Source organism: Larimichthys crocea, chromosome IX (assembly GCF_000972845.2).
Source record: "Larimichthys crocea isolate SSNF chromosome IX, L_crocea_2.0, whole genome shotgun sequence".
NCBI lineage: Eukaryota > Metazoa > Chordata > Actinopteri > Sciaenidae > Larimichthys > Larimichthys crocea.
In genome coordinates this window covers 2,311,204-2,334,916 of record NC_040019.1, presented here as the reverse complement: position 1 = coordinate 2,334,916, position 23,713 = coordinate 2,311,204, and the positions used below count along the sequence as shown (strand labels likewise).

The 23,713-nt window shown below is 43.7% G+C and overlaps 3 protein-coding genes across 4 annotated transcripts; 1 reads left to right on the top strand and 2 right to left on the bottom strand.

The window, feature by feature from the left end:
• Positions 1–10: 10 nt before the first annotated feature.
• nup188 (nucleoporin 188) lies at positions 11–13,578 on the bottom strand. Its single transcript, XM_019278396.2, has 43 exons — positions 13,463–13,578; positions 11,180–11,234; positions 10,572–10,645; positions 10,401–10,485; positions 10,231–10,311; positions 10,092–10,136; positions 9,897–9,989; positions 9,670–9,789; positions 9,382–9,593; positions 9,125–9,239; positions 8,837–9,037; positions 8,227–8,307; positions 8,051–8,143; positions 7,846–7,965; positions 7,631–7,757; positions 7,349–7,507; positions 7,079–7,205; positions 6,900–6,987; positions 6,727–6,803; positions 6,528–6,642; positions 6,307–6,427; positions 6,147–6,213; positions 5,883–6,008; positions 5,538–5,778; positions 5,248–5,454; positions 4,976–5,145; positions 4,815–4,884; positions 4,660–4,727; positions 4,371–4,566; positions 3,741–3,818; positions 3,567–3,652; positions 3,330–3,475; positions 3,062–3,240; positions 2,781–2,981; positions 2,465–2,557; positions 2,228–2,380; positions 2,005–2,142; positions 1,840–1,914; positions 1,538–1,753; positions 1,321–1,452; positions 1,171–1,244; positions 907–1,036; positions 11–781 (listed from the first exon to the last, which is right to left on the bottom strand). Exons 1-43 carry the CDS (start codon positions 13,486–13,488, stop codon positions 602–604), a joined length of 5,241 nt encoding a protein of 1,746 aa, XP_019133941.2. The 5' UTR covers positions 13,489–13,578; the 3' UTR covers positions 11–601.
• A 1,112-nt stretch (positions 13,579–14,690) lies between these two features.
• dolk (dolichol kinase) lies at positions 14,691–17,731 on the top strand. The gene is made up of 2 exons (XM_010740395.3): positions 14,691–14,844; positions 15,357–17,731. Exon 2 carries the CDS (start codon positions 15,498–15,500, stop codon positions 17,067–17,069), a length of 1,572 nt encoding a protein of 523 aa, XP_010738697.1. The 5' UTR covers positions 14,691–14,844; positions 15,357–15,497; the 3' UTR covers positions 17,070–17,731.
• A 314-nt stretch (positions 17,732–18,045) lies between these two features.
• phyhd1 (phytanoyl-CoA dioxygenase domain containing 1) lies at positions 18,046–23,061 on the bottom strand. Of its 2 annotated transcripts, XM_019278352.2 has the most exons (12): positions 22,835–23,061; positions 21,361–21,519; positions 21,243–21,248; positions 20,925–21,000; positions 20,793–20,840; positions 20,659–20,714; positions 20,515–20,577; positions 20,407–20,428; positions 20,193–20,321; positions 19,923–20,039; positions 19,294–19,420; positions 18,046–19,042 (listed from the first exon to the last, which is right to left on the bottom strand). In XM_019278352.2, exons 1-12 carry the CDS (start codon positions 22,886–22,888, stop codon positions 18,994–18,996), a joined length of 906 nt encoding a protein of 301 aa, XP_019133897.2. In that variant the 5' UTR covers positions 22,889–23,061; the 3' UTR covers positions 18,046–18,993. The 2 variants fall into 2 exon arrangements, with proteins under 2 accessions (XP_019133897.2, XP_010738695.3); XM_010740393.3 differs by lacking the exon at positions 21,243–21,248 and having other exon boundaries at positions 22,835–23,058.
• Positions 23,062–23,713: the final 652 nt, after the last annotated feature.

The window sequence follows — 23,713 nt, the reverse complement described above, 5'->3', positions numbered from 1 at the left end:
GAAACTCGACTGTGGTACAAAAGTCCCTTTATTAGCATATACATAGTTTTTCTTTTTTTGAAGTACAAATCTTGGCAGCCACTTCAAAGTGTGTACACGGATAAGCAGATATAAGAAAATAGCAAAGTTCAGATTGAGATTTTAGAAAAAGTATAAGCGCCGCTTTTCTACTACGTTCAGCCAGAATTACACACGAGGAGGTTATCGGATTGGAAAAGGTCTGATTTCTGAAGTGGCACTTGAAACGTGTCTGGTCAAAGTCGACCTATAAAACTAGGTCTTGGAAAGATAAACCGCAGTCAGAGACTGACGTTTAGGTAGCACCAAGATCTGCTTCATAATACGTGTTCGCGTGGACGAGCGGGCGGCTTCTCGTCACTTCGGTTTGAGTTAGAACAGCAGTTTTTGGCAAAAAAAATGAAATGTTCAACAAAATTATGGCTCCAAACATATTAGAACAAACACTCACTCACTCCAGCTCACAAACTTGTGCTATTTTTGAACTACTGCGATAACTGTACATAAAAAAAAACGAGGCGTAACACCAGAAAGATGTTTTTTTTCTTCTGATTGCACAACTGGAGGTCGGGATCGGAACGTCTTATCTCTGCACGAGTCGGACGAAAGCCTGAACGAGCTGGATGAACGGCTCCTGACCTTCGTGGCTCGCCTTGGAGCCCGGCGTGGCTGGTTTGGACTGGGTGGAGGGGAGGATGCCGCTGGCCGGAGACGATGGAGAGCCCCTGCGGAAGTGGCGAGACAGGCTCGAGAGGAGAGTGCTCTGGAAGACAGAAAAGAGAAATATTTTAGATTTACTGTATTATAAAAAGGGGTAAGGATGAAGTTTTATTTAGAAATCTGTCAACGCATCTTTCAAAAAGCCGTTGAGAGAGCGTGACGTCTCACCAGCTCAGAGCTCAGCTCCTGTTTGAGCCTCTGCTTGTCTCGAGGTAGGATGGAGGAATCTTTGAGACAGCGGACAGCCTGAGAGATCAGCACGTAGAAACAGTTCTCCATGGTGAACATCAGCAATGACCTGAAGGGAAAAAAATTGGAGATGCTTGGCCAGGAAAGATGTAACGAGGGGAAAACAAACAAAGATGATCTAATGTGTTAACTGGCTGCGAGCTGCAGCTTCATATCTGACGGCCAGATAAAACATTCACTCACTTCAGAGCTTGGATCTCCTCCGATGAAGCCAGCGAGGCGATGCTCAGTGAAACCGGTTCTTTCTTCTTCTCCATCTGTGAACAAGCGGCACAGAATCACTCGGCGAATCTCCTGCAGCTGAAGTCATTCACCGTCTCGTTAAACACTCACCTCGCTCAGCATGCTGAGGGCCACGTTGATGGTGGCCAGCAGGGTTCCAAACGAAGGAGCCACGTCGGGGTCGAACGCCGGCGTCGTGAAGCTGAGCACGAAGAGGGTTCGATACTCGGCCAGGTCCATGCTCTGACACACAGACGGGGAACACGAGTCAGTATTTTATCCTGTTCCAGCATCAAAACCGAAAACGAAAGTGCTTATTAGTGCAGACCTGGTCCAGGAGAATCTGGCAGCAGTCTGGAGTGAAGTGCTGCAGAGTCGCCAGGGTTTTGCTGAGGATCTTCAGAAGACTGCACTGCACAGCCAGCAGGGCCTTCTGCTCGGCTTCCTCCCTCTCTCCTCCGCCTGCTGTCTCTTTAGACGGGGTTTGTGGGGGCTTCTGAGTCCTGGGAAGAGGACCGGGGGGCAACGCCTCGCCGTTTTTAGCCTGAGGAAAACAATAAATGAACGTCTTGAATCCTTTTGACTTCATGTTTGTGGCAGTAAACGTTTGTCTTTTGCCTCGTTTCTGACCTGGAGGTAGTGATGAAGCATCTTCTTGCTGTGGAGCAGATACGTGCAGGTCTGGCACAGATAACACAGGTTCACCTGCAAAGGAGGAGACGGAGAAAGCGATGCTGAATGAACGACTGGAAGCCGAAGCGTGGCGTCGTCTCGGCAGCTTTCCTCTGGACTTACCTGGACGTCTCGGAGCAGTTTGGGCAGGTGAAACTGCCACTCCTTACAGAAGCTCGAGAGCTGCAGCAGGAAACCGACCGTGTGGTCCGCCTCGTCCAAACACGCCAGGCTCTGCACCGTTCGCACGGCGTTCAGGCACTGAGTGGCAGAGAAGAGAAGGAGGCGAGACATGAGAAGAAGAGCCGCATAAAACGAGCTGTATTAAACTTAAGATGAGTCATACCTGCAGTATGCGTTCTTGATGGACTCCAACAAAGTCCAGGGCTTCGTTGACGAAGTTGTAACGCAGAGTCTTCAGCAGACTTTCCATTAAAGACATGCAGAGGCGGTACACGCCGGGCCAGCAGGCGGAGTCCTGCGACTTTCTGGAGAAACTCTGCGCACAAACGCAGACATGCAGTGATGATGATGATGTCACTGAGCAATGATATGTGCAGAAAAAAAAAGTGTCTGTTATCACCTGTGACGCTCCGTTTGAAGAGCCCTCGTAGACGCTCAGAAGAGGGAGGCAGATCGTCTGGATGACTCCTGCTCCTGCGACAGCTGCTGCCCCCTGGAGGACAAATGAAAACATGAAAAACCTCCCCAGAAATCTGCTGATGTCATATTTTATGTTGAAGTTTGTGTTAATTCCTTAAAAAAGTTTGCAGTTGACGAGTATCCAGAGCCTAAAACAAATAAATATTTACTTCTGCTTGAGTAACACTACAATATATTACTGATTTTGGTCTTTCCACAACATTTATGGCAACACATTAAAATGTTTTTGTGTTCACCTGTGGTGTGCGGGCCAGCGTGAGCAGCAGGTGGAGCGCGGCCTCAGTGAAGTACAGGTTGTGTTTGGATCTCAGGCTGAGCTCGACGGCGCTGAGCACCGAGGGCAGGACGGGAACCTTCCTCATCACGGAGACCCAGTGCTCGCCGTCCTCGTCGGTGCGACACAGCTCCTTTGCCAAGTGCAGCGCCAGCACGCACACCTGATGGAAAGGACGACGGCTTAAAATTCACTTCACGTTGGACGCAGCCTGGCAAAGTGTGTACACATGTACCAACTCACCCCGTCTCTCTGGTCCTTCTGCGGGCCGCGCGGAGAGTCCGTCTCCATGCTGTCCTCGTCCTCCACTGCGTCTGCCATCTGACTCATGTGACGAGTGTTGTCGATGAGCGCCAGGGCCTCGTCTTTCACCGTCTCACACACCGACAGCAAAAGCTGGGGCAGCTGGGAGATATCTCCACCTGGAAAATAAAACCAATAAGAAGATTCGACTCCAGACGACTGCGACGCTGGATTCAAAACACAGACAGACAGAAGACAAACTCGTTACCGTTGAGTCCCTGAATCTGCAGCACAGAGATGAGCGCAGAGAAGATTTTGGCTTTGGTCCTCTCCATCATCTGCTGGTCGGCTTGAAGGACGCTCTCCAGGATCAGGGAGAGAGGAGACAGGATGTCCGGAGCTGTCGCTACCACGCTGCAAACAGAAAGAGCAGTGACAGAGTTTATTAGAGATAACAGGGTTAGGATTCGTCTATACACTCTCTGTCTCATGCATGAATTCTCACCTTCTCCACTGTTTCAGGAGGATGAGCAGCAGCGTGGCCATCATGGAGCCAAGACGAAGACAAGGCACAGACATGGGCGTGGTCAGCTGAAGGAGACAGAGAGAGAGTTCAAAACTTAAAGACATCAACAAAAAGGACGAGGAATACAAAGTGTGTTACGCTGCGACGACTTACAGCGGCTTTGGTCCCGTCCAGGACGTCCATGAAAAGCTTCAGTTTGGTCGAGTCCTCCGTTAGCTGCATCACATCGGACTGAAAAAAAGAAAATATACCAATTATCACGATTTTATATGATTCACCTCCAAAAACTAATGAATTTCTCTGGGCACCTAAAAAAGGTGCTGAACACTTAATCAATAAAAAAAAAGAAAGATTAATAGATTTGAACATTTTGCTGAGAGCTGGATGAAACGGTTGATGCCTCCCTCGTTTATTTCTGTTAAATATGAAGTTTAATAAGCTGTGCTTTTACTCTCCTGATGTTGCTGGGCAACTCGCAGAGATCAACACAGAGTTGTTTTTGCTGATTTCTGTGCAGATAAAAACATAAAAGATTTAACAGGCGAAATGTTTCCAACCTAACTAACCAGCAAATGAACCATACGAGATGAGGGTGGCATCAATCAAATAAATAAATGAGCACATTTTCCAAAATGTTTCGATATTCCGATGAGGCAGACTTAAAGGTTCAGTATAGTCCGTCAGAAGTGCTCGTTGAATTTAGGATGAGAACGGAGCGATGCTCGTTTGTTCTGATCAGCGTCCATGATATATAAGTTATAAGTTTGTGTTGCTGTGACTTACATGGCTGGTGGAAAGAATGAGCAGCATCCTCCAGGCGGAGATCAACATCTGGGTCTCGGGGAAGTAACAGATTCCCTCCTCCTCCATCTCCGCAACATGGCACACTAGAGACTTGACGTACTGGGACCAGTACTCGTATCGTCGCGCGTTGGAGAACTTCTGAAGTCCGTCCTTCAGAGACTGCTCCAAGGAACCGCTGCGAGAACACAGACGCAGATTCATGTGTGAGATTCGAGCCGTCGCCTGCGTGTGAAAGCGATAAACACGGGAGTCCGATTGTGAAACTTACCTGACGACGTAGTAGATCTCCAGTCCGATGATTTTCATGACAAAAGCGCACGTCTCCAGGACACAAGGCTGAGGGTACACACAATAACTGAGTTGATCTGACATCCAATAACTCGTTATAACAAAATGTGTAATGGCAAAAATGTAACAAAGTACCTCTGTGGTATCTGAAGGCGGGGTGAGGGTTCCAAAGAGAGGCGTTGTCAAGTTTTCCCAAAATCTTTCTCTGTAAAAAAAAAGCAGCAATACATTCATCACACTCCAGGATTTACATTCCTAACACCTGGTTATGCAGATGTGAGAAATGACGTGCTTACTTTTTACGTAAGACAGAGATGGCGCTGTCTCTGCGATCCTGCCAGAGGGCAAGCAGGAAGGCCAGAGCTGCACGGTGGAGCAGCGGGGGACACCAATACTTCCCCTGCTGTTTGGAGTCGATCAGGTCCAGCACCACATGAAGACAGCTCCACTCGCCGAGCAGAAACTCCTACAGGTAAAAAAAAAAAAAAGAGAGATTCTGAATCCAGATGCAGCACGACTAAAAGTAACAACAAACACACTTCCTTCTTTCTCTAAAAATCGCTCGTACTTTGGAGCCCTCGCTCCCGTCTTTGACTTCTAGGTTGAGGAAAAGCTCGATGAGGCCGGGCTGGGTTTCCACGGCAACGGTGAGGAACTCGAGGATCATGACCTTGATCCTCATGTCTTCGGTCTTGCTCTGCAGTCGGGTGAGGAACGCGTCGCGGATGGCTGCTGCGTCGCTGCCGAGGCAGGCGTAGACGGACATGGGAGCCACCTAGACGGAAACACAACACACACACACACACTTACAACAATACTGATGTGTGCTGAAATATGCATATAAAGGAAGTCACATACTGTAGCGAGTCTCTTCAGCAGCTGGATCGCCAGGCGAGGCAGCGCCGGGTCGTGCTTGTGGTAAATATACTTGGCCAGGACGACTATGAGATTGTTGCCATGGCCGCCGTGTTGCGTCAGGGCCTGCTCCAGAGGGGACACGACGTCGGACGGCGGCTTCAGGCGGATGACGTTGTTGGTGACGGAGAAGGCCAGTTTGACTGTCTGGATCAGGATCTGACCAGGACCTTCAGAGCCAGAGCTGGACGAAAAAAAAAATACAGAAAATATAACCAAATATGACAAAACCATGACAGGTGTTTAATTAATTATAGAAAACTAAGCATGAACACCTGTCCTGTTTACCTGCTGGGCTGTGCAGCGAGGACCACGTCTATGGTGTCCACTCCAACTCCCATGATATTGACGACTGCCTGTCCGGCCTCGGTGTTTGCCAGGCTGTAGATACACAGAGACTGCAGGGTGGGGGTGCTGCAGCAAGGAGGAAAAGAAATTAACAACAACAAATCAAAACTCAATGAGGTCATTATTGTTTATTCAAATAAAAGTGTCCGATTGAATTCACAGAGAAACGCTCAGGTAACTTTAATCCCACAGGATTCTCCTCACCTGCCCTGATCCTCTCCCTCTGGGCTCAGATTAAGGATGGCATGAATCAGCTCCAAGATGAGACAACCTGCAGCGACACAGAGCGTGTTGATTCGGTTTTTTTTTTTTACTTTCCAGTCTGCAAAAAAAAGGAAACTCGTCATCAGACGTGAACCCTTACCGATCCTCTCCCTGACACCGTAGGTGTTGTAACGCCACTTATGGTATGTGGGCAGCATCTCTTTGAGCACCAGCAGCACGCAGGGGATCAGACCTTTGTTCTGAGTGCTGCCAAGCTGACCCTGAAATTAAAATTAAGAGATTAAGCAGCAGACGGCGCGTTTATAGATTTGTTTTTCCTGTAAAGTTGTGCACGTCTCATTTAGTAAAAAAATCCGTTACCTTGACCAGGGTCGTAATGAGACGAAGGAAGGCGATCGTTACAGCGTACTCGCCCCTCGGCTGCTCAATCTGGACGAGCAGGTTGCCATAGTTACCTGCTTTCATCCCTTCAGCACTAGAAAGAAAAAAAGAAACAAAAACATAAAAATCTCATATTTGTGAGGCAAATTAAAACAGAAAGCGTCAAACACTCCTTTACCTCACACACTGAGCCATGCTGGTCAAAGGGTTGGAGGCGAAGGGGAGGAAACCCGTGTGGTGCAGACTGGACCACACCTTGAAGGGGAAGAAAACAAGATACACATGAGGTGTGTGTGAGGAAGATTCTGGGTTTAAATTCCTGTTCACACGAGAAGTATCCGGCATAGCCACCTTCCCGGGCATCCTCGCAGCCAGCACGGAGAGGCAGTTCACACAGGAGGCGATCACGTCCACTGGAGGGTTGATGACCGATGTCAACCTGCACGCAAACGACACAAAAAGACAAATTCAATTCTCGGTTCCCGGTGAAGACAAAACACGTGTAAGCGTCTGATAAGCTTGACTCTGACCTCTGTAGCAACATGTAGATGCGTGAAGTGAGAGGCAGCAGACAGTCTGACACAGTCCAGTCTGTGCTTATGATTTTATGGACCAGATCCAGGATCGGCTTCACGCGTGCACAGTGAGCGAGAACGTCTAGACCAAGAAAAGGCAGAAAAACACGGACGCGTTAACAAAGATTGATAATTTTTCTCATGTTTCGCTGTTGGTAAATGGAAGAAAGCATGATGACAACAGCTTTCTCATCCTTTGAAGGATTTAACGGTTAAGTTCTGTACCTGCAGTTGAAACCACGTGGAGCAGCATCTCCACCTCGCAGGTGAAGAGAGTCCAGGAGCTGTAGGAGTAGTCCCAGCGGACCACGTAGCCCTGCTCGCCTCCGATCATCACCTGGCCCAGCACTCCCTGCGGCATCCACAGGTTAGTCTGCCCCGTGCCTGAGGGTCGAGACGGAACAGTAGACGCACATCATGACAAAGTTATATATTCTGTAATTATGCATAAGACATAAATCCCTGATGTTTTTGCGTACAAAGATTTATTAAAAATTAGAGACTAACCGAGGGGGTAGAGGAGTTTTGGGGTTTGCCTCCTCCACAATGTTTCATCCTCCTTGGAGATGATATCATTGGGCTTATGTTTGTAAACTTGTGTATAGAAAGACATCTTATCCAAAAAGTTGTACACCTGCCACATAAAAAAAAAAATATGTTAATCCATTTACGAAAAGGGAGAGAAGAGTGTGTGAACGTGTGTGTGCATGTGTGTGATCTACCTTTTTAACGGTCGACTTGTTTGACAAAAGAGCGGTTAGAAGCTGTAACAGCGGCCCGATCTTGTGAGGAAACATCCCGACTGCGCTGTCCAGGATCATCCCCAATCCCATGTTCGGCTTCTGGATTAAAGATTTGAACAAAACAGGATAAATTATCAACAGTCGACACTCTTAAGAGAACCTTCTCTCCTTTGATTATTCTCACCATTTCCCAGAAGACTTCAGCCAGGCTCGGAGCAGAGAGGACCTCGCAGGCGGCGTCGATCAGGTGGGAGCACTGTGTCGCCACGCCGCCGGTCTGTCACGTGACGAGGCAAGTTACGAACCGAGGTTACAGATATGGATACGAGGAACATATGTACATGTAAAATATGTATATACCTGTAAGCTCTCCTCTTCAAAAGAAGTGATCACAAACGAGAGGAGACCGTAGATGCACATCTTCGCCGTGCTCGCTGTGCACTGAAGAGACAAAAACATATCTGAGCATGTGTATGTTTGTGTTGCTGGGTCACATGTTTCATCAGGAAAATTTGTGACAGTTTGACAGTGAAACTTCAGTTTTTATTTTTAAACCATAGCATGAGGGGCATGATTACAAAACCTAAAAAAAAAAAAAAGTCTGATTCAGCCCAGATTCTGAAAATAAAACTAATCCAGAGTGCAGCATGTTTCACTGCTGCCAGGTGGTTTTCATCGTAGCATCTCATTAGAGACCTCTTTGGGTCTGAGGCCTCACATGATTAACTTTAACTACCTGGTAGAGAAACCCAGAAGCAATCTGAACCTTAAGGATAAGATTCGTGGCTCCATTGGCCTTTTTAATTACAGTCTAAATCTTTGACAGGACTTCCTTATCTTGATGGATTTCCACTCAGAAGCGTACAGCCACAGGAGAAGCAGTTTTTGGTTATATTAAAGAGAGACTGTCAGACTTTTCCACCTTATTACGAACTTGATATGACCCAGGTGTGTGTCTGCGTTCTCTTACATTATTCCCTGAGACTCCGAGGCCCTTCAGCATGGTTGAAATGTACTTGAACACCTCCAGCTGCAGGGCTGTGTTTCCTATCCTCCTGATCACGGGGCTGGACTCGTCTGGTCGCAGAGTGTGTCTCAGCAGGACCCAGGCCAGCAGCACCGGCCCGTGATGAGGGATGTCACCGAATGTCAGCAGCAGCTGATCCATCTCCTGGAAGAAAACAAGAGGGAATATCAAGGTTCAGATGTCTGTTTTTTTGGATGAATGACTGCCGGCGTTTATAGACTCTGGTCGAACCTTGATAACATCAGGAGCGCTGGAGAACTGATGCTGCTCTGTGCAGTCTTCCAGGGCACACTTGTGCAGGAAGTCTATGTCCATTCCTTCAACCAGGATGAGAGAGCTCAAATATCTGCAGGCCGGACAAACAGAAAAGATGTTAGAGGCTACACAAGGAGGAAAATATCAAACAATGATGTAGAAACGTCAGCCAATAAGTCACAGGAAAATGCAGTAGCGTATGTAAACACATAAACACACGGAGGTGCTCTTACCCGATGCGGTCGACCAGCGCGTCCATGCTCTTGTCCACTAAGTGTCTGTTGGTCTGCCGCAAACCGAAGCCTTCTTCTTTGAACATCTTGGTGAAGCTCAGCAGGTCGGTCGAGCTCATCTCGAAGTAGGCGTAGTACAGAAAGATGATCTCCAGCAGCAGAGACTGTTCTCTCAGACACTGCAGGAACCACAGCGACACCTGCCGCTCCGTCTGAAACAAAGAAATCAAACTTTATTTTACATCCTTTGAGGATAGTTACAATCTACGGTATTAATCAAATGATCACCATGAGGTTTCCGTGAGTTTCCCATGTCGGTGCTTCTGCTTTGAAGAGCTTCTCGAACTGCGACTGGTAGTTGCTCACCAGGTCCTTCTCCAGTTTATTGACACAGTTACTGTACTCAGCCTGAACAAAACCAAAACACACACAGAGTTATCTCACAGAAGCAACGACACAAACTTATTTTCAGGGAGAAATGATCAAATTAATTCTCAGATCCAGCTGCTTCTCACCCTGTAGGGATGCCGCTCGTCCTGAAAGTATGTCAGCAAGAGCAGGACACATCTGAGCAGACACATGCGCTCATCGTAGTAATAGTCAGCTATCTGTAAATATGCACACACACACACGCGGGGAGTTATTAGTTATTGGATTAAATATGGAACATATACAGCAAACTGTAAAAGGCTGCAGATCTCTGAACTGACCTTCAGCAGCAGCGCCTGACTTTGTCGCTCATCCTTGAGAACAACCTGCATGGAAGAGACCGTTAGCCACCGTCTGAATGTTTGTCATCATAGCATCTGATGTTTTTTGTTGCTCATGAAAAAACGTGGTAACAGGCACCTTTAATGAATCACGGGTTCCTCTGTAGTCCTCCTGTAGGTAGCACTGTAAAAGCTGCACACTCTGTTGTTCATCAAGACCCTGCAACATTATCAAAGCATCGCATTAACAGATAATCACGACCAAATTAAGAGAGTGAATCCGTTTACGTAACATATTTGAGCTCTTACCAATAGTTTACTGATCCTCAGACCGAAATCCTTCAACGGTTGTGCAACATCTTTGTTCTCCTTCACTTTCCCAGCAGAGGACGAGCTAGAACGAGCGATGCCGACGGTTACCTTTTGTGGTTCTGAATAATTATGGCCGCTATGAGTCATAGTGTTCAAACTGTGACATACCTGGGTGGCTTGTAATAATTGAGTCCTTGATGCAGTCTGTCCCAGTGTCTGTCGAGTTCTGCCTCTATCTGAGCCTGTGTCCGTCAAACGTTTCAGAATGAGAAGAGAGAAGATCACTCGTGTCAGAGTGGAGATTAACAAAAAGACAACACATATATCATATGTTTTATAAGCATTAGAAAATAACCAAGCCAAGACACTTCTGTGATTCTGGTAAACTCAAAATAACATACAAACCAAATGAATCACAATTAAATGATTAAAGTCTGACCAGATTTTCTCTCTCTCTTAATATTTATTTATTTGTTTATATTTGCCTTTTTTAAATACTTATTTTTTCCCCTAACATGTTACTTTCATTTATTTATGTCATTTTACACTGATGTCTTGCATAGATCCTGTCAAATGCCATAAACTCCTATGTTACGTGTTAAGCAGTCCAAGAACAGGAAACAGCAGACAAATAGTATGAATGTGCATTTTTATTATTACAGAAGTTGCTGAAAATAAAACAAGAAGTATTTCTCTGACTAGACACTGAACTCTGATTCAACCTCGGCACCGTGGTGGCAGCTTTACACTCAGTCACACACGGCAAGAAGACATACCGGCTCTCGCAATGCAGATCTTCCTAGTAGTATGGTCCATAATTCTCGACAGCTCCTGAGGGAATGACGGATATATGAGTGATAATCAATAATGAAATGCAAACCAAGCAGCAGTCAGTGAATCAGAGAGTACAGTTTCATGCAATAGGCAGATTATGACAATATACATTTGTCATTTTCTTCAGTGTGTCTGTCTGTGTCTCTCTGGTATTTTCATAATTTCCTCAAATATTTCACTTGATAAACCAAGAAGCAATATTTTATTTTATTATATACACACACACACACAGTAATAAAGTGTGTCCATCGGGGGGAGCACTGTCATGCACCAGCTGTGAAACTGTTTTTGTAAACGCTCATACAGAAAGTTTAGATGTCATGACATCTTCAAAACTGATGGAAAAAATAGATTCATATACAGAACTGTATTCTATATATACAGATTATTTAAAGCTGTTAATAGGATTGGCTGTGTCTGTTGTACTGCTGTGCACAACGAAGCATTTGAACCTTTAAGGACATAACTGCTGCTGTTATATACCTGTAGATGTGACACAAAATATGACTTTCTGAATGATGAGTGAAGAGTGAGACGTTTTTAATTTGAAATATTAACCAAAATTTGCATTGCTCATAATAAGTCATGTTTAGAATGAACATGAGGTTCAGATTTGTATCAAGTTTAACATGTTCATACAATTTATTCTTTGTGATTTGACTCCAGATGTGAAACAAAAGAAGTAACAGTGTTTAGATTTGTTCACTACGGAAGCCCTAAAAGGCCAAACATAATGATGATAATGAGATAATTAATTCGAGATCTCGAGAAAACAAAACGATAGTCTAGTGTATTAAATCAAGTGCGCCCGTATTACAGATGTTATGGCAAATGCATGTAGTCCATGATACGGAGCGAGAAAACCTATTACCACTGTAAAATCCCTTTGATCCATAATTTCTGACAAAAGTTTGTACACTTGATCTCAGGACTGGAGTGAGGATTAGCCAAAGTGTATCAACCTTTGTCAGAAATTATGGATCAAACTGATTTTACAGTAGAGTAAATATTGCACATAATGCCTTTTTCAATTCAAAATAATGAACTTTGAGGCTGAATTGCTCCAAAATGATTCAGTAAATATGCTTTATACTGAGTGAGTGAACAGTCAGGATGGGCCGTAGTTCAGATTTAATTACATTTATATGTAACTTTTATTGTATTATTAAAATGTTAGTATTGTTATATTATTATTATTACACCTGCGTTAATTTACCTTAATATGTAAATTGTCAGTTCATACACCTGACTTTCAAAATAAAGCTGGTTTGATTTATTAACAGGTGGAAAGGTGAGTTTCAGATTTGTATCAACTTCATTCAAGTTTCTAAGTATTATAAAAAAAACTATTATTAAAATGTTAGTATTGTTATATTATTATTTTTACACCTGCATTAATTTACCTTAATATGGTAAGGTAAATTAATTTACCTTAATCAACTCAGTTCATACATCTGACTTATTAACTTCATGCAAGTTTCTAAGTATTATTGAAAAATACTAACATTATTAAAATGTTAGTATTGTTATAAAATTATTTTTACACCTGCATTAATTTACCTTAATATGTAAATTGTCAGTTCATACACCTGACTTTCAAAATAAAGGTTCAGATTTGTATCAACTTCATGCAAGTTTCTAAGTATTATTAAAAAAAACTAACATTATTAAAATGTTAGTATTGTTATATTATTATTTTTAGACCTGCATTAATTTACCTGAATATGTAAATTGTCAGTTCATTGACTAATTAACAGGTGTGTAACAAAGTGTGTAACAAAGTGTGTAAAGGAAACATCTCCCATTCAGAAAACCGGAGCTGACGTTCACGGTAACCGTTAGCCTCTTCTCCTCTGTCACAAACACCGTTAACCACCGTTGTTGTTGTTGTTGTTTACGGTGACAGACAGCTGAGTCTTTCCAAACACAAACCCCTTTCCTTCAGTTTTAAATAAGTAGTTTTGTTGTTGTCACGCGGACACACACACCGCGCTGCCATTCAAATGCTGTTAGCACTCAGCTAAGCTAAGTTAGCGTGGCGCTAACAGCTTTTTAAAAAAGACCACGCTGTCAAACGTAAACACAACTCCAGCTGGGACTTAACGAGACAGCCACGCTGCGTGGATACAAACCCACTCGCTGGTGAAAACTTCTGAGTGCGTGTTGAAGCAGAACTGAACTAAAGTTTGCTGCTAGCTGCTAGCTGCTAGCTGCTAGCTGCCTACCTGACGCTCAGCTCCGATTCCGCCATCTTCGTCCCCGCCTTGTGATTGGTCGTCGTGCCGGTGTCGTCATTACGTTTAGTCTTCTTCTTCTGCGTCGTCGCCGTCTTCCTATTGGACGAGTCAAGCGCCACCTGGTGGAGTGACGTAATCATCACGTAAGTCTTCAACCAGCGGTGCGTGACCCCGAGCGTGGTCCGCAGAGGGACTGCCAGGGGGTCCGCCGATTGTTGTCATAATAATTAGCAATTTACCCCAGAAATAATTAGTGAGAATTAAAAAAAATAACAAAGATGATTGAAAAAAATGTTGCCCCCCCCCACATGTAATTATTTTTTAAACAAATAATTAAATAATTAAATAATAACTATTATATTTACTTTATTCACTTTTTATTTCAACGTTATTATCCTATTTATATGCCTTTTGTGTTTATGATTGATATCTATCTATCTATGTATAATGTATAATAAATTATTTTGTAAATAGTTTTTGTCAACAGTATCCTATTACTGCATATTATTGCGTGCAGTTTTACTCATTATCATTTTGTTAATTTTTTTTTTTTTTCTGTTTGAATCTCACATTATTTTGGGGTAAAATTGTCAGTTGGATGATGACAAAGGGCGGACCCCCTTGCAGGATCTGCGGACCCCCGGAGGTGGCACGGACCCTCAGTGGACGACCCGGGGCTGAACAAAAAACAAAACAAAAAAAAGAGGTAGTGTATTTTAACTTAGGACAACAACAATAGGCTATTAGATATTATAATAAATATTATAAATATATATATAGTATTATATAAATAATAGATATAATTTAATAATTAAAATGTGCTTTCTACCGGACACAACTAATTTATGTCTAAATATATATATAATATAAATTATACTTAAATGTGCTTTCTACAGGACAACAACTATTTAATGTCTAAAAAAATATATATAAATATTATTTATTTATTTAAATACTTAATATGTGCTTTCTACAGGACAACAACTAATTTAATGTCTAAAATATATATATAAATTTAAATACTTAAAATGTGCTTTCTACAGGACAACTAATTTAATGTCTAAAAAATATATATATATATATTTATTTGCTTATTTTTTAAATTTAAATACTTAAAATGTGCTTTCTACAGGACAATAACTAATTTAATCTCTCTAATAAATAAATAAAGAAACAAAAAAAGAAACCACGCCTTTAAGAGATATTTTTACGGCTGCACCACGTGACCCCGGCTGTCAAATATGGCCCCCTCCAACTGGGTGTGAGACAGAGACAGAGACAGAGACAGAGACAGCTGACAAAGGAAGAAATCTGTCAACAACAAAACAAAGACAGGACGGCAGCTTTAGTCCATCCGCTGCACGAAGGTGGTACGTACGTCTTCTTTAACGTGTGTATGTGTGTGTATATGTGTGTGTGTGTGTGTGTGTCGTTAACGCTAACTCGGTGCAGTCAGCTGTATTTTGCAGTTAGCTCGATGCTGTCCGAGGCTGCAGCATCCTCGGCCCAGCTCGGCTGATCTGATGCATGATTTTATTTTTTTTCTCTCTTTGCACCATGTGCTGATACAACCTGCACAGCTGATTCAGAGCATTATTTCAGAAAGTCAGTCCAACCTCCAACCCCCCTCTGCACCTCCTCCTCCTCCTTCACAGGAACAAAAGGTTGCAGCCGATGTAGAAATAGCATTCCTCCTCCTCCTCCTCCTCCTCCTCCTCCAGGGGTCTGTAGGAGCTGTGTGTGGATTTCACACCCGCTGGGTGAATGTTCACCGTGGCCATAGTTCATGACAAAGCAGATAAACATGACCAAGGTTCACTGTTACATGAGTCACTGGATTCATTAATGTCTTTATAACATTGTCCCCCTTTTTTTTTCCTAGAGTGAAAAATGTCCGGCAAATGATGAAGCGTGTCGGAGAGAGGAACTGACGGGCCTTCATTTTTTTTTTTTGCAAGACCATCTGTTCAGATCAAACCTCCCTCCTCCTGCGAGCCTCCGTCCACCCCCCGCCCCTGCAGCCATGCAGATTAATCCAGTGTACGTGGAGTCCTCTGTGGTTCTGGCCGTGGTGCTGTGTGTCCACATGGCGTTGTGGAACCAGCACTCCTGGTGCAGCATAGCCCTCTTCATCCAGGCTTTCTACGTGCAGCACAAATGGGACCGTCTGCTCAGGTCAGGCAGCGCCGTGTTCCAGTTTCGGCCCGCGGCCAACAGCGGCATCGTCCCGGCCTCCATGGTGATGCCCCTGCTGGGCCTCGCTCTGAGAGAAAAGTGCTCCGCCTCAGGGAATGTCTACTTTGAGCGCTTCTCCATGGTGATCACCATCACGGGCATGATGCTGGCTCTGTTTCTCTCCCTGATCGCGCTGGGCATCACGAGACCCGTGCCCACCAACACTTGCGTGATCGCGGGCATGTCCGGCAGCGCCATCCTCTACACGACCAAACAGACGCTGACGGTGTCCGAGGTCATCGAGGTCCTGGAGGTGCTGCTGATCTTCGTTTATCTAAGCCTGATCGTGCTTTACCTGCTGCCGCGCTGCTTCACGCCCGGAGAGGCGCTCCTCATCGTCGGCGGGATCAGTCTCATCGTCAACCAGCTCATCAAGCGCTCCCTGAACCTGGCAGAGGTCAAAGGCGATCCGGTGAACTATTTCTTGCCCGTTGTAGTCGTGGGCTCGCTGCTGCTGGGGGTCTTCTTCGCCCTGCTCTTCTGCTTCATGGAGTCCGAGACGTGGGTGTCGTCGCTTTTCTTTCACATGATGACGGCCGTCCTGGGTCTGGGAATCCTCATGCCGTGGCTCTCCCTGTTCATCGGCCGACACCCCATCATGTGGCTGCTGGACTTTCTCACGTTAAACGACAGAAGACTCTGTCTGCTCGGGTACTGGGTGTTTCTGTCTGTCGTGGCAACTTGTGTCGTGTTCCACCAGAACTACCAGCGCCAGTCAGGGTCCAAGAAGCACCAGGCCTCGACTGTTGTCAGGAAGTACTTCCATCTGATTGTAGTAGCCACATACATCCCGGGGCTGATATACGACCGGCAGCTGCTCCACGTGGCGTCCGTGGGCTGCTTGGCGGTGTTCTTGTTCCTGGAGTATGTGCGTTACTTTCGGATTAGGCCCGTGGGTCAGCTACTCAGGCAGGTGCTGACCTTGTTCCTAGATGAGCGGGACTCTGGGCCTCTTATCCTGACCCACATCTACCTACTACTGGGCATGTCTCTGCCCATATGGCTGTTCCCCGGGCCCTGCGCCCCCAAGGGAGTACTTCCCGGCGCAGGTGGCCTGGTGCCGTATGCAGGTGTGCTGGCCGTGGGGGTCGGAGACACCGTGGCGTCTGTGTTCGGCAGCACCATGGGGGAGATCCGCTGGCCCGGCACTAAGAAAACCATGGAGGGGACGGCGACGTCGGTGTTCGCCCAGATCATCGCCGTCGCCATGTTTCTCATCTTCGACGGGAGCATCAACCTGAACTCCACCTACTCATGGATTGTTGGCTCGGTCACTCTTGTGGCCATGTTGGAAGCCTACACCTCCCAAATAGACAACCTCCTACTCCCGCTCTACCTCTTCATCCTGCTGTTGCTTTGACTGGACAGATGGCACAAACAAAAACCCTTCTGCTGTGTTTTGGGGGGAATCAGTGTAAAAGAAAAAATGATAGAAGTAATAAGAAGTCCCATTAATAATCAGCGGACTTGGTCAAAAAGTTGTTTTAACTAGCACAAGAAAGGATAAGTTAACAACGTAACAGCTTAATCGAGCTGGGTCATTTTCAACAAACCGGCGTGGGAGCAGACGTGGTTAGAGTCTGTTCTGTCATTTCAGTATCAGTTTGCTTTGAGGAGCGAGACGATCGCTTTCAGAGTCCGACACGAAGAAACGCGAGTTGCGAAATATTCTTTTGAGCTCCGTGTCTGCGGTGTGCGGTTTCTTTTTTGCGTGTCACTCCCCCCCGACGACTCTAATGAATTATGCAACAGAGGATAGAATTAGCAAAGTGGAAATAAAATGTCCTTTTTATTAAAAAACAGAATTCTGGACACAGCACAGACGCCGCTAAGTGTCACATATTGATCATGAGTGAGGACGTTTGTTTTTTTCTTCTTATCTTTGTCCCTAACGGATAACATGCCTTTGTAATGCCTTTGAAGAACATTATTTAAAGTTAGCTTATCGATGTCCTTATCTTTCTTAATCAATGTTTTTGTTATTGGATTATTTTTGCCTCCTCCCCCCGATGGCAATATAAAGTACCTACCCCTGAAGATATTTGCCTTAAGAAGTATATTTTCTATCACACACTATTGTAGATGAAAGCATGGCCCCCTCCTCTCTTCTTTCTAAGGGCTGATTTATACTTCAGTATGGCAGAAAAAACTCACTATGCTCCTGCATGACACTAATGTGAAGTTCAGTACTGTAACACGTACACAGGTACTCTACAGTATATTTTTCTTTTGGTAAATCAATATTTCTGAGGTTTGACGGGACCCCCCCCTTAAAGGTGAACTTAATATATACATTTCCTTGTGATTCTGAGCCTACAAACCCTGTACATATGCTTTTTGTTTGTTTGTTTGTTTGTTTATCCACATTATTGAATATTTGCTTTTATAGCGATCTCCTCAGACGTCATCAGGTTTCATCTCATCGTTCTCAGATGAGATCACGACTTGTTTCCCGGCATGAATTAATGAATTAATTAACAACCTTTTTTGCTTTATGTTTACCTGTAAAAGTTCTTTTTTTAAATATTTATTTATGTTGTAACAGTTAATTAGCATGATCCTACTAGTATGTTGTTGTTTTTTTGCCATCATCCTTACATTAAAAAATGTAATACTGCATGTTGAGTGTATCGGAAGAAGATAAAGTTGATATGCCTCCTGTTTTTTGTGAAATACTCACTCAGTGATTGAGAACCAGGACTTGTGTGTGTGTGTGTGAGTGAATGCACTTTGACAACATGAACATGAACCCTTTTTTTTTGGTTTCTTTATTTATTTTAAAATGAACATAACAGGTTTGGATGTCGTGATTTAATAATCATTCACATTTTTTGTTTTTCATTGTCTTAAAAAAAACATACTTGAAAATAGAAATGTTGTCTGTAAAAATAGGAATCTGCCATCTCGTTTTGACACAAATTGGGGGGAAAAAACAAAACTGAACAATAATAATAATGCTGGTTGGTGACAATGTTGATGAGGAGTTGCTGAATAAAAGTATATCTAAATATCTGCTGTATCGTGAATCGTTCATGAAAAGTCTAAAAATGTTAAAAATTGATAAAAATATTGATACATTCATCAAAAATGTGTGTTAGTAAGAGTTAATCCAGCTTTAACTTGGATGTTGAATTCTTCCTCAGTCTACATGAAGCTCCATATAAGATAGAAAACAATGGCAGCTTGTTTTTTCTGTGGTTAAAACATTTCATACGTGTTAGTCCTTCTCCAGGAAAGAGAGGATTGCTTGTCTCGCCGTGAACCGCAGCACCAAACACAAGCCTTCATTTAGAGTAGAGAGCCGGGAAGGGGAGCTCTTCGGTGGGCTGCAACCTTTACGGACCAGAGAGATGAAAACATGAGGCATCAGTAAAACTTAAGTTTGAACCTAAGGGCATCTAAATCCAGATGAGCACATCGCCTCTGTGGGCAAACACACACACACGTCTTTGCTATTGGTTGAGTCTTCGCTGGTCGAAGTTCAAAGTTTGAACTCTACACAAAGCAAAGATACGAATTTACACATGTCCGAACACAATCTTTCTCCTGCAAGTTAAATTCACAAGCAACTAGTAAACTCTCACCAGTTTTCAGGGCTCCAGCGGGTGTCCTGGGATTCCATGATGTGGAAGGTGTAGACGTGGCGAGAGTCTTCGGAGGTGTTTTCAGCACTGCGATGCACCACCTCCCCGTCGATCAGGACTACGCCGCCTTCAAAACACATGAACAGTTGACGGTTGGGGAAATGTGGAAACAAGCTGACCGACTCTCACAGCTTTATTTGGTGCTGAGGCCCCTTGTCTTATCAAATGATCATTTAGTATACACTCTGAGAAGATTGTCTGACAACGTTCGACGTACAATGATGTAAAAACCAGCGAATACTCATTTCAGGGGATGGAAAATGACAAAAAGGTCGACACCACTCTTATGTTTAAAGCTACAACCATCAGCCAGTTCAGTTTAGTTTAGCATAAAGACTGCAAACAAGGTGAAAACAGCCAGTCTGACTGTGTCCAAAGGAAAGAAAATCAGCCTACCAGCAGCTTTAAAGCTCAATAAGTGACATGTTTTATCTCCAAACTGTAAAATATCACACACAGGACAGTTTCTTGTAAGAGTATCCCATACGCTTGACAGGAAAGTGAATGAGCGTATTTCCAAAAACTTCCAAAAATCTGTTATTTTCCCATTTAAATTGAAAGTATATCACCTTTCTTAACAGGTGCGGCGACAAACTTCCCGGCATCGTACTCCTGCTCTCGACCGGTGAAGTCCGTCAGGGGAAAGGTGCCCGGCGGGGTTCGAACCATACGTCGAGAAATACCACCTGAGAAACGGTGTGGTGTATAACTGATATGATATAACCAAATCATACAATGTGATGTGATGCGAGACACAAAGTAACATCTGGATTATACAGTGTTAGAGCGCTGAGTGCTTTCGAAACAACAGTGCAAATTAGTTACACTGTAAAGCTTACTGTTGTGTGACCCCGGGATAAACCACAGGCAGCCGTTGTTAACAGTGGCATCTTCCAGGGCGATCCACATGCCCATAACTCTGCCCAGAGGCTCCGTGTACAGAAATGTGGCGTCTTGATGTGGCGTCACTGGGAAACAAGACAAAAATCTGCTGCAAGGATATTTCATGAAAAAAACAGATTTCTGTATTCTTGAAAAAAGTCGTTTTCTTACCTTCCCCACCGATCCCTGGTTGCTGGAGCAGAGAGAAAGACAAACGATATCCTGACTTGCCCATACATCATATCTGACGCTACAAAGCACTTCATAGATAGACTTTACCTTAAAAATGAACATGCTTTGCAGTATCACTGGATTCACAAGCCCCAGCTTCCTCGCTATACCCTGAGAGAACAATATTCGGCGTCAGTGTTGGTTATTGTGTCACTCCGTATTGTTATTCTCTGACGTCAACCGCTCACTCACCTGAACTTTGGGTGAATGTGTAACCTTTTTGTACAAGGGTTCGTAGGCATGTAGCGCTGCAAGACAGAAAACAGGGTTTAGTCGTGGCTAAAGTCCAAAACTTTGCGCATGAAAAATGTGATTAACAATCTCACCGTGCCCGACTTTGTTTAGTGAGCGCTGTTTTGGTACCAGGAATTCCCCTGCGAGACAAAAAAAAATGCTTAATCAATGTCATATGTTATTCTGCTCCATAAAAAAACATAATGGTGAGAGAAAACTTTCACCTTTGTCGTCAAAAACTCCTTTCTCAAAGAAAAAGCGGATCTTATCTCCGCTGGTGATGAAATAGTCAGCGTTTCCCTGCAGGTCAGAAGGTTAACGTCAGTCACTTGATCCAGCGGGGAGTGATTGCATTACACCAGGGGAGAGACACACACTGACACAGACTACAGTGTTGACATAAGAGTTTGCCATTAGCCCGAGAGAAGGCACTTAGGGTCGAGGTAGAAGGGTAACGTGTCTACACTTGCCTACCTGAGCCCGATCATGAAGGGAAAACACACTGACTTTCTGCAGTTAATGAACAGAAATTAGACCCATACCTGCATCTTTAAGTCCAATATAATGGAAAGCATGTGGAAGAAATATTGCGGCGTAAATCTGTTAAGTTACTGACACTGTTTGAGGCTCATCTCGCAGTGTTACGACACATTCGGTCACCTGTGTTTTGAGTTGCTCATCGTGATAGGTGGAGAAGGTGATCCGACAGTGCTCCGGGACGTCCATCTGATCCACTATCTCCGCCATCCTCTGCCTCAGCTCGTCGCACTCCTGAGAGGTCAGCAGGCCGTCCAGGACCACATATCCATCCTCCAAGTACTGTCAAGAGTCCACACAGAGATGTCTCAAATTTAAGTGAAATCCAGGGGTCAGATGTACAGTGTTTACCTGCGCTCAGTGTAGAATATGATGCAGACATAAAAATAAATCGGTCACATACTTTGAATTAAGCTGAGACGAGCTGATCTTTCATGGTGGTTTCCACTTTTACACAAAGACGCAAGTCATGTAGTGAGGATATTTGTTATTTAAGGCCAGTCTCAGGTCAAATGTAGAGCACTTTTTCTCACTATTCTCTCAGAAATAAATAATGAAATATAAAAGAGTACAGATCAAAAAAACGTATTTTGTTATGTCCTGGTTGTCTTGCTGATTCAAACTAGGACTGAAAAGTTGTTTTCTCATGTAATCATGTGGTCTGCGGAATAAACCATGGTGAGTCAATCAAATATTTCTTTGTTTTTGTTGTAAAGTGTCTAAAAAAACCCCCCTGAGATATTCAATTTACTAACACACACACAAAAAAAACAGATTAAGAAGCAGGGAAATTGGATTACTCTGTGTTTTTGCTTCTTTAATGATTTTCAAAAACACAATGTTCTTCATTTGACTCAAAGATGGAACTCGAGGGAGGAAGTTTTGCATCCCTATTTAATTATACCATTAATTTGAGCTCTGCTGCTGCATCTCTTTGGAGCACGAAGCACTTTATGATATCCGCTCATGAAAAGTGTTTTCTTATGAGAAACTTGTCTGACTCATGTCTGCAGATTTATTAATGCAAATTGTTGAAGCCATTACACTGATCTGTGTTATTCATGTGAGTAACTCATGATCATGCCTATATATCAAATTATGCTGATCATAATGAAATACTGTCGATCATGTTGATGTAATATGATGGTGATGATGCAATGATGAGGTCAGGGGGGTGGTGCCTCTATATGTACATGTCACCTGAGCACAGGTAAGGGGTGTGTTTGGTTAGAGAGCGGAAGGGCATTTCGAGACAAAGCGGGTTTAAGATGAGTTTTATTTATATTATTTATATTAATCAATAAAATAACGTATTATTGTGACAGTACGAAAGAATGCGCGTTGATTTACTGACAAATGTACTTTCACAGGCAGGTTTAGCAGGAGTCGTGCAGACCTCCTTCGAGCCATTCGTGTTATGTAATGAGGCTGACATGAATATAAGAAGACACATCCTGCAGGATTCAGCAGACAAAGATCCTAAATAACCCAATTAACAAAGTTAAAGTGAAATGCAATTATAGCTGCAGAGCAAAGTGTAGGATATCAATAAGCTGCTTTATTTCTGATGCATGTCTCTGTTTTTATGTAATCTCACCTTCTGCACGTCCCGATCTGACATGAAGTCCATGGTGGTTTCCTCGGAGCTCATGAGACGCACACAGTGTGTATCACCCGGGCAAACTGCAGGCTGCAGGCGCCGTTTCCGTCCATGTGATGTGTCCAAATCAATTAAAGTGTAACAGAAGCCGTAATAGGATTTTGCACTTTAACTCTTTCGTTGCCAAACACACACACACACACACACACACACACATGGGCCTATATGGTGGTGCTGTAGGAGCGCACGGTGACCTCTAGGTGTCGTAGGAAACACAAATGCACCACAGCACCACCTGCTGATACAAATTAAAATACCAGTAATGATAAGATAATAATATAATACATAGTAGTTTTTATGTAATAGTGCCCACAGGGGCTATTTTTCTGCATTATGAGAAGAAGAAGATATACTTTATTAATAATTAATACTTATTTTTTCAGTCATTTGATATTAAACAACTACTTTTTTTGTTGAAAATCACACAAAAAAGGAAAAATAACTATTCGCAAAAATAATCATCAGTGAGCATGCATCCTGTGTACCCACACACACAAACAGAGGAGTGTCTCCAAAAATAACCCTCAAAGAAACTAAATAATAATCTGACCACATCCATATTCCATCTTATCACCTTGGTAAGTCCAAAGAAATCAATTACTGTAGCCAGTCAGTTTGAAAATATGTCTGTCTCTTTTTACCTGACTTACCGTCAGTGTACAGCGGGTGGCAGTGAGTAAATCATGGATTGTTCCTATAATACAGTGGTTCTTAACCTTGTTGGAAGTACCGAACCCCACCAGTTTCATATGCTCATTCACCGAACCCTTCTTTAGTAAAAAATAAAACATGATTTTTTTTACTGGTGCACAAAAT